Source organism: Prionailurus viverrinus, chromosome B1, assembly GCF_022837055.1.
Source record: "Prionailurus viverrinus isolate Anna chromosome B1, UM_Priviv_1.0, whole genome shotgun sequence".
In the NCBI taxonomy this organism is placed as follows: Eukaryota; Metazoa; Chordata; class Mammalia; order Carnivora; family Felidae; genus Prionailurus; species Prionailurus viverrinus.
The window spans coordinates 50,044,097-50,054,857 of record NC_062564.1 but is presented as its reverse complement, the minus strand read 5'-3'; the positions used below and the strand labels follow the sequence as shown (position 1 = coordinate 50,054,857).

General features: G+C 34.7%; 1 protein-coding gene across 4 annotated transcripts in view; it reads right to left on the bottom strand.

Moving 5' to 3' along the window:
- Positions 1 to 10,761, bottom strand: part of FZD3 (frizzled class receptor 3) — a 104,168-nt gene that overhangs the window by 9,309 nt on the left and 84,098 nt on the right. For 3 of the 4 annotated variants that reach the window (XM_047856899.1, XM_047856897.1, XM_047856898.1), the window contains one exon: positions 218 to 1,090. In XM_047856899.1, the coding sequence (XP_047712855.1) occupies positions 877 to 1,090 (214 nt within the window). In that variant the 3' untranslated portion in view covers positions 218 to 876. Of the gene's footprint in view, positions 1 to 217; positions 1,091 to 10,761 lie in introns of those variants that run through there. The other variant, XR_007151710.1, reaches the window with a different exon arrangement.

Genomic DNA, 10,761 nt, shown 5'->3' with positions numbered 1-10,761 from the left:
CACAAAAAAAAAGCTTATAATGTGTGATGCTTATCTTATTACATGCCTCCACGGAACAGATCTGAACATGAAGTTCTCTATGAATCAATACTACTACATGGAAAAAGGTGGCTACAAATTAAACTTTTTCCACCATGCATATGGTTAAGTTATAAAAACACAGCCAGTAAAAGTAATATTTACAAAAGTAATAAAGACAGCACAATCACAGGGGAAAAAAGATCCATCTCCGTTTTTATTCCATTGCTAATCCTAATCCTGTGTGTCTCTGGATGAAGATTATTTTGATAGAATTTTAAAAGAGCCTTCAATAGACTATTCAGTTTCTTCTGTTTTTCTTATATCTTATTAGCTAAAATACCCTTGCTGACTTATCAAATTCTCCTACAGTTTAAAAACACAGTTCTTTTTCACTTAGTGGAAAGAAAACTACAAAGTCCAACTATTCATCTGAGAAATAAACCTTGCATAGAAAATTTCCTTAATTCTGAAATTTTGTTTTATTAATACAACTACCAGAATGTTATCTCACAACTAGTTGATATCATATGAAAGTTTGCTACAAAGCAGTCACCACACATTTAGGATTTTTCTAAATATAAAATAAGTAGGCTTATAAAAATGCTTACCAGACAAATAATCTCTTCATAACCTAGAAATAAGAATTATTTATGTGATGACATAATTATTAGCATTTTTGATGCCTTTATGTTCTAAGGTTGATGCAATATAAAAAGCAAAAATTTACTTTCCCAATGGACACAATCTGCACCTGACTGAAAGCATGGTAACGGTTGAGTTACAGCAATCAGTCATGCAAAGGCAAAGAATAAAATCTGCTTTTTAAACAGCACAAGTTCTCCATCTTAGGACAATTTAAGCACTGGTTCCATCTTCTTCAATAACCCGATTCATGCTGGTACCATGTGTGATGTGAGTCATAGGATTACTACTGAGATCTCTGATGCTGCTATGCCGTGACTGTTCATTGAGCCGATGAGAACTACTGTGTCTGGAGTGATCGGTCAGTCGTGATGTGCTGCCATGAGGGAGCCTCTCTTCCATTCCTCTGTAACTGCAGGGCGTATACCTAACACAGAAGAGTTTATTTTGAAGTAGGTAAGACAACACACTAGAAAATAAAACTAAAAATCTCATGAAAACGTCTCATTAAGCAAAATGATTAGGAAACGAACCAGTGAAAAAGTAACCATCAATTTTTGATGATTTATAGTAATTTCAAAAAGTAGACATTCACATGGCTAACCTGAAAGGGGAAAAACCCATCTCATTAAATTCAGAATGAAGGTCTTACTCCTTGCACAGGGACAGATATTAAGGTTAAACAGAGCTGGCTGATACAGAGCTATGCTAAGCATGGATACTTTGCTCATTCAAATGGGAGAGGAGGAACAATGATAGAAGCAACATGGCCTTGTCCCAGGGAGTCTATGAGGGTGGTTATAATCAGTAGTACAACAAAACAAATTTTATTGAAAGACTAGGGTTGGAAGAGGGAGCATATGAAATTAGAGGACAAATTAGTGTAACCTAAAAATAAAAAGGTGAATGAATTGGCAAGCAATGATGACGGTTATGTGCTGACAGCTTCTTTCCAGATAGCCCAGCTAATGGCTGAAGAGCTACCTGTAAATGTCTTAATTACTTTTCATTAGGGCTTGAGGCTGTGAACATCTATTTCATAGAAGCTACATTTACTTAAATATTCTAGTAACATCCTCTGAACATCTGTAGCTATATTCCAGACGAAGCAAATTCTCCCCTTACACCTAGCCCAAGACCCAGCTTTTGAGTAGTACAATGTATGCTAACTGAGCTACTGCTTAGTGCAGGCAGGCAGTCTTCTCTCCATCACTGTGCTTATCTTGAAAGGCAACAGTGGGAACATCAAAGATAAGAAAACACACACACACACACACACACACACACACACACACACACACACACCTCTTAAAGTATTTAATTTAGTAAAACAAAACTCAAAGAAAATGTAACTGCATATAATTTATAATTTTAATATATACTAAATTTTACTTCAATAACTCTAAAATTAAAAAGGATTCAGCAGGACATTCCGTCTTAAAATAGTCAGCAAAAGAACGAATCCTGAGCAGCTGAAGATCTACTGGCTGTCAAAAATCATTCCTTTGTCATTCCTTCATAATAATTACAAATTTCATGATTCAGTAAGAATCATTTATAAAATTTAAAGATTTTAAAGACTGATTCATACACTAGTGAGGTGATTTAGTTTTATAGAAGTGCTTATCAAATAAAGTTTTCATCAGATCACAGAGTTTAACAATTGAGAAGTCCTTTTATTTATTTTTATTTTTTAAAGATTTTATTTTTAAGTAATCTCTATATCCAACTCACAAGCTGGAGAGTCATATGTTCCATCTACTGAGCCAGCCAGGCACTCCAGAAGTCCTTTTAAAATGATAAAAAGAAAGCATGTCTTTTGCTTCCAGTTTGAATAAAGCAAAAAACAAAATATGAAAATGAAACGATGCATTGCGGCAACTGAGTGGCTTAGTTGGTTGAGCATCCCACTCTTAATTTCAGCTCAGGTCATGGTCCCAGGGTCATGGGATCCAGCCCCTGTATTGGACTCTGCGCTCAGTATGGAGCAGGCTTAAAATCCTCTCTTTCTTCCTCTGCCCCTCTCCTGCTCTCTCTCTCACTCAAAAGAAAAAGAAAAAGAAAAAGAAAAAGAAAAAGAAAAAGAAAAAGAAAGAGAAAAAGAAAGAGAAAGAGAAAGAGAAAGAGGAAGAAAAAGAAAAAGAAAAAGAAAAAGAAAAAGAAAAAGAAAAAGAAAAAGAAAAGGAATGAAAAGATGAATTTTAAATATTTAAAAAGCTTCTTATGCTAACAGGTAAAAAAGCATTTAATTCTTATCTATTAAAAGATATTTCACATTCAGGGCAAACAGTTTTAACTTTGATTTGCATGTTTGGGTAAAATAATTACATTGTTTACAAATGAAAATATTTCAGAATGAGCTTGTTATGCTAGTTAATAATTATTATTTGACATCATGATTATTGTCCTAAATCAAGTGAAAGATTATTTCCAAATATAATTTGCCAGCTAACTGGAGATCTTTCACCTCTCAAATGATTTCATAAGCATCTATTTCAAATGAATTGGCAAACAAAAAAAAGCAAAGTATGATGCAGTGCTTAATAAATGATATCAAAGTAGTTGAAAAATGAAAACCAACCATTATTTAAAAATATGAATTGAGTATTTTCTAAAATAAAACTAAATCTTTGAGTTTACCAAATAAGACTCAAAGAATACATTTTTCATAGAAAAAGTTACCATACTGAGTTCTTTTGTCTATTTAAGTGAAATATAAGGCTATCCATGAAATTCTAGAATATGAACAACCTGCCCATGGATAATTAGGAATCAACTACACAGAAAAATAAATTTAATTATAGTGTTTAATCTCAATTGTATATATAGGAATTACCAAGTTTATTTATCTTTTGCCAGTCATTTAAAAAACTGTAACCATCTACTCTAACACACAATATAAAAATGTACATTAATTTTAATATAAACTTAGGCAAAATAATTAATTTGGTTAATTTGCTGAAAAGATAATAAGGTATATTTCCAAAGTCAAAATGAGAGAAACTTAAAGATGATTTATTCTTTTTGGTTCTCTAAACTAGTTGCTACCATTTATATAAATAATTGAATTCATTTGGGTTTAACCAGTATCTCATTATTCATTCTCTAGCTTTCCCTTGTCACCCTCTCATGTCACCACATCATTCATTTCCAAACCTCAACCTACTTACTCTTCCACTTCCTTTTCTACCCATCCTCTAATCCAACAATACTTATAATACACGTAATAACAATTACTTATTCTTTGAAGTTGACATACATATGTAGGTGTATTTACTTCAGGCTATTTTATTTCATGGAGCATTGAGATCAATAAGTATCCATCAAGGAGTCTACACTAGAGTGAATATGGAGAAGCAGGTAGGTGTGTGTGTGTGTGTGATCTCATAGTCAAGATACCATGAGATGATGAGAAAGTGATGGCCAAAAGATAGTGTTAACATGTAAACTTAAAAACTGACAGTTAAGAAAGAAATCTCTATGAGATGATTTTTGTAATTATGAAAACCCCTATTTAGACTTTTAGGTTCAAGATGGCCTTGGAATCTTTCAGATCTGCTATTTTAAAGTTTTTACTTATTTATTTTTGAGAGAGAGAGAGCACAAGTGGGGGAAAGGCAGAGAGTGAGGGGGACAGAGGATCTGAAGTAGGCTCTGGGTGGACAGCAGAGGGCCTGACGTGGGGCTCGAACCCACGAACTGTGAGATCATGACCTGAGCTGAAGGCAGACACTAAACCGACTGAGCCACAAAGACTCCCCCAGATCTGCTATTAAGTTCTGGCTATGGCAGAGGGCCTTGCAGTATGAATATTCGTGTACCACACACAACACCCTTAGTAGACTGTTGTTTTAGTTTTGGGCCCTGAATTCCTGGGAAATGTGACCCTTTGCTTCCCTTCCTTTCCCTCCCTCCCTCATTCATTCACTCATTCACACATTCAAAGTAATCTTTACCACGGGGCTCAAACTCATGGTACTGAGCTCAGCATGCTCCACTGACGAAGCCAGCCAGGTGCCCCTAAATGCCCACATTCTTTTCTTTTCTTTTCTTTTCTTTTCTTTTCTTTTCTTTTCTTTTCTTTTCTTTTCTCTTTTCTTTTCTTTTCTTTCTTTTCTTTTCTTTCTTTCTGTCTTTCTTTCTTTCCTTTTCTCTCTTTCTTTCTTTATTTCTTTTTCTTTCTTTCTTTCTTTGTTTTTTTAAAAAAAAATTTAAGTGTTTATTTATTTTTGAGAAAGAGAGACACAGAGCAGGGGAGGGGCAGAGAGAGAGGGAGACACAGAATCCGAAGCAGGCTCCAAGCTCTGAGCTGTCAGCACAGAGCTAGTCACGGGGCTCAAACTCACAAACAGTGAGATTATGACCTGAGCTGAAGTCAGATGCTTAACTGACTAAGCCACCCAGGTGCCCGCCTACATTATTTCTAAAGTCATCTATTCAACAGATTTATCTCTCTAGATAGATAGATAGATAGATAGATAGATAGATAGATAGATAGATAGATACAGGAAGATAGATATAGAAGATAGAGATATATGCCTAGAACTGTGCTAGGTACTGTGGGGAAATACAGAAATGTCTGTCATCTAGTTCTCATTCTCTAGAAGTTACACATTTAGCTGAGGAAAGACTGCTGTATGGAAAATAGGTCATACCATAAAAATGATTAAAAAGCAATTAACTGCCATGGACATGGGAATTAAGCAGGCCTTAAAGGATGGGTATGATTTTGATTAAGCACAGAGGTAGGAAAGGCCATTACAGGAAGTCATAATCTATCCTCTGGTTCTCATGACAGTATACTTTTATAGATTCTTTCATATGCCAATAAGCTCTTTCTTTGATTCACATCTTGGCTATTCTTCTTGTATTATTATTACTGTGAGTATTTATTAAGGTCTTGTTCTTGGTCTGTTCTTTTTTTTTTTGTTATGTTTCAAGTAATTCTATCTCACAATTTTAATTATCAACTACCTTTTTTTTCTTTTTAATTTAAATTCAAGTTAGTTAACATACAGTGTAGTATTGGCTTCAGGAGTAGAACCCAGTGATTCATCATTTAAATATAACACCCAGTGCTCATCCCAACAAGTGTCTTCCTTACTGCCCATCACCTATCTAGCCCATCCATTCCCCCACTCACCTCCCCTCCAGCAATCTTCAGTTTGTTCTCTGTGGTTGAGTCTCTTATGGCTTGCCTCCCTCTCTGTTTTTATCTTATTTTTGCTTCCCTTCCCCTATGTTCATCTGTTTTCTTTCTTAAATTCCACATATGAGTGAAATCATATGGTATTTGTCTTTCTCTGACTTATTTTGCTTAGCATAATATATTCTGGTTCCATTCACAATGTTGCAAATGGCAAGATTTCATTCTTTTTGATGGCCATGTAATATTCCAGTGTATATACATACCACATCTTTATCCATTCATTAGTTGATAGACATTTGGGCTCTTTCCATAATTTGGCTATTGTTGATAGTGCTGCTATAAACATTGGTATGCATGTATACCTTCCAATCAGCACTTCAAATTGGTTTTTATTTTTAAACATTTTTTAAAAGTTTACCTATTAATTTTGAGAGAGACAGAGACAGTGCCAGTGAGGGAGGGGCAGAGAGAGGAGAGAGAGAATTCCATGCAGGCTCTGCACTGTGAGCACAGAGCCTGATGTGGGGCTCAAACTCATAAACTGTGAGTGACCTGAGCCAAAACCAAGAGTCAGATGCTTAACCGACTGAGCCACCCAGGTGCCCCAAATTAGCAATTTTGTATCCTTTGGATAAATATCTGGTAGTACAATTGCTAGGTCGGGTACTTCTATTTTTAATTTTTTGACAAAAAGAAGTAAAAAGCATACAAATTGGCATAGAAGAAGTCAAATTTTCCCTATTCACATATAACATGACACTCTACGTGGAAAATCCAAGACTCCACCAAAAAACTGCTAGAACTGATATGTGAATTCAGCGAAGTCAGAGGATAGAAAATCAATGTAAAGAAATCAGTTGCATTTCTATACACCAATAATTAAGCAACAGAAAGAAAAATCAAGGAATCAATCCCATTTACAATTGCACCAAAAACCCTAAGATACCTAGGAATAAAGCTAACCAGAGGTAAAAGATCTGTACACTGAAAACTATAGGAAGCTTATGAAAGAAATCAAAGACAACACAAAGAGATGGAAAAACATTCTATTCTCATGGATTAGAAAAACAAATATTGTTAAAATGTCAACTACCTTAATGATTATAAATGTCCTTACCTAAGTTCCAGTTCCATTCAGATTAGAGAGACTGAATACTCTATATTTATTTGCCTTCAGAAATTCTCTACTCAGTATCAACTTATTTGTTATTACCATTCATTCACCTTCCATATTTCCTCTAATGTTCTATCATGTCAATTGTCTCTAACAATCACTGTTTTAATTATATGTTGGCTTGCACTGTTATGTAATTGGCTCCTAGGTATATGTCTTCTCTTTCTTATAAGATTATGCTCCTAGAATGCAGAAATTAGCTTTCTTCTATATATCCCTTTACACACAGAATGCCACATGCATAGGAGGTGTGTTATAAATAATTGTTCATTCCTTATTGAAAAGGATGAGGCTAATAATGTCCAATGTCAAATAATACTGATAGTTCATAGGGGGTAATGTTGACAAAACATATTCTAAAAGACTCTCAGATCCCCTCCCTCCTTATGAGTATCTTAAGATAGGACCCATAAATTACTGCAGAAACTTCTCAACTATGATTACTTACAATCTCCTCTTCTCCTATGCTGTTGCCAAAGTAATCTTTCTTAAACACAAATCTGATTTTATTATCCCCAGGCTCCAAATCCAACTATTAAAGAATAGTTTCTTATTGCTGTCAGGAAAAAAATCCAAATTTCTCAGCATGTTTCATCTGCCCAAGTGTACAAACTATGCTCTAGCCATACTCTGGTACCTAACTGCCTGCCTGACCTCCTTGCCTCCACATATGCTATTTTCCTGTCTTTAATTTCAGCTGCCTCCTCTGCATCCTATTTCAAGTAGAAATGCTATCTTGTTTGTGGGGTTTTCTCTGACTTTCTATAATAAGTTAAATGTTTTTCTTCTCTGGGATTTCAAAGCATTTTGTATATGATTTTATTATACCCATTAAAGTGTATTATAACCGATTGTTTACTCTTCTGTCTTCCATTTGTATGTCCTTAACACCTAGAAGAGCACTTCTCTCATACGAGTATTGAACGCAAGGAAAAAAGCAAAAAAGTGAAAGGATCTTTGAATGTGGTTAAAACAGGTCATTGGTGATGTTAGAAAGTACAGTTTAAGTGGGTAAGAAGAAAAAAAAAGACTGGATATATAAGAAATGAAATATTCCAAATATTCATTTAAAAAATTTGGCAGGAAAAGAAAAAAGAAATGGATAAAAGATAGAAAAAATATCACAAAGACACTGCTATTTTTTTTTAAACACAGAGTAGCGGACCAAGTTAAAAGGCAAAAGAAAGCAAGTTGAAAGAAAAAACCAGAGGTTTAAAAAGAGTACATATAAGAATCATGACCTATGCTCAGAGGACAGAGAAGACTGGGAGAAAGGCTGGAATGAGATTGAAGGATATAACACAGTTGTAGAAACAGGTATTTTATTTATTTATTTAAAAAAAATTTTTTTTGAATTTAAAAAAGTTTTAAAAGTTTGTTTATTTATTTAGAACACAAGCAGGGGAGGAGCAGAGAAAGATAATTTTAAGCAGGCTCCGAGCTGTCAGCACAGAGCTCAATGCAGGGCTTGAACCATGAACCACAAAATGAACCATCTGAACTGAAATCAAGAGTCAGATGATTAACCAACTGAGCCACCCAGGGGCTTAAACTGTCTTAAAGTGAGCATAGCCTGCTTTCCATTTCAGGCATTAGAATTTTCATTCTTTCAGTTTCCTAAACTAGAAATCTTAAAAACACAAAAAACAAAACCAAATAAACAAAAGATCTTTTGGCACATTTCTTCTATCCAGCTGTTATTAATGTGTAATCAACTACTATCATTTCTTCTTTCTACATATTTTTCAAATCAGCTCTTCCTCTCTTCCCACTGCAACTACTCTCCTAATATAAGCCTTCATCAACTCCCAACCGAATTATTGAAAAGCTCCTAAAAAGTTTCTTTTTTTTAAAAGTTGTGTTGTTTTAAATGTTTATGTATTTTTGAGAGAGAGAGAGAGAAAGTATACGTGCATGAGTGGGGCAGGGGCACAGAGAGAGGGAGCAGAAGATCCAAAGCCAGCTATGCGCTGAGAGCAGAGAGCCCAATGCAGGGCTCGAACTCACAAACCATGAGATCATGATCTGAGTCCAAGTCGGAGCTTAACCAACTGAGCCACCCAGGCCCCAAGTCCTAAGAAGTTTCTAATTCTGGTGTCTCCATCATCTAATTTGAAAAAACACATCCAGCCTTCTCTCAAAGATTCTCTGTGAAGCTATCTGACCCTTTCCCTGACCAGATTCACTCCCTCCTCCATGCCACTACTGCTCCTACAAAATGGGTTGGCAAACTGGCTCAGTGGCCAACTCTGGCTCTTCCTATTTCTATAAATAAAGCTTAATTGAAAAACAAATAAATAAAAAGGAAAAGCTGTTTCCACTTGACTGTACACATTTTCTATGGCTACTTTCATGCTACAACAGAAATGAATAGTTGCAACAGAGACCGTGTGCTCAACCCACAAAGCCTAAAATATGTACTAAGTGGCTTTTTATAAAAAAAAGTTTGCCAAGTTCTGTACTCTGCCATCATATTTATATTTTACTTTACTTGTTCATTTACAGTAACAGAAGTTGATATCAGGTATCTACTGAGATAAGTACTGTTCCAAGCAATTACCCATATTATCTCATTTACTCTTTACAACATTCCTAAAGGGGCAGATATTTCTATTTCCATTGTACAAATGAGGAAACCGAGGATTTTCATTCCAGACCTCATGTTTTTAACTACAGCACTAATACTGACTACACTATCTTTCTTGAGCTTATTAAGAACAAAGATTATACCTAAATCATCTTATTCCCAGAGTCTAGCATAGTGTTTAACATAGTATGCATTCTGTAATTGCTTGCTAAATATATCTTACTAAAATATCCACTTTCACCCTGACCTTCTCCCTGCTCAAAACCCTTCAATGCCTCCATTATTTGCTTACTGCATCAGGTCTAAATTCTAAACTCCTCTGAGCGGCTTTAAGTCTGATGGACATAATCCAGGGCAACCGTACCTAGCAAAGTTTAAAAGCTTAATAATGTCCAACTTCTAGGAATTTTATGGTTTCAGGTCTCACATTAGGTCTTTCACCCATTTTGAATTTATTTTTGTGTATGGTGTAAGAAAGTGGTCCAGTTTCATTCTTTTGCCTATTACAAAAAGTCCAGTTTTCCCAACACCATTTGTTGAAGAGACTGTCTGTTCTCCATTGTATATTCTTGCCTCCTTTGTCATAGATTAATTGACCACATATGTGTGGGTTTATTTTTGGACTATTGATGTGTCTATTTTTGTCCTAGTACCATCTTGTTTTGATTACTACAGCTTTATAGTATATTGTGAAATCTGGGATTATGCTACCTACAACTTTGTTCTTCCTTCTCAAGACTGCTTTGGTTATTCAGAACTTTTGTGATTCCACTCAAATTTTAGGATTATTTGATCTAGTTCTGTGAAAACTGCTGTTGGTATTTTAACAAAGATTGCATTAAATCTGTAGATTGTTTTGGGTAGTATGGACATTTTAATAATATTGGTTCTTCCAAAACTTAATCATGGAATATTTTTCCATTTGTTATGTCCTCTTTAATTTATTTCATCAATGTTATATAGTTTTCAGAATATAGGTCTTTTGCCTCTTTGATTTATTCTTAGGTATTTAATTATTTTTGGTGCAATTGTAAATGCGATTTTTTTTTAATTTCTCTTTCTGCTACTTCATTATTAATGTAAAGAAATGCAATAGATTTCTGTATATTAATTTTCTATCCTATGACTTTACTGAATTCATTTATCAGTTCTTACAGTTTTCTGGTGGAGTCTTTAGGGTTTTCTCTA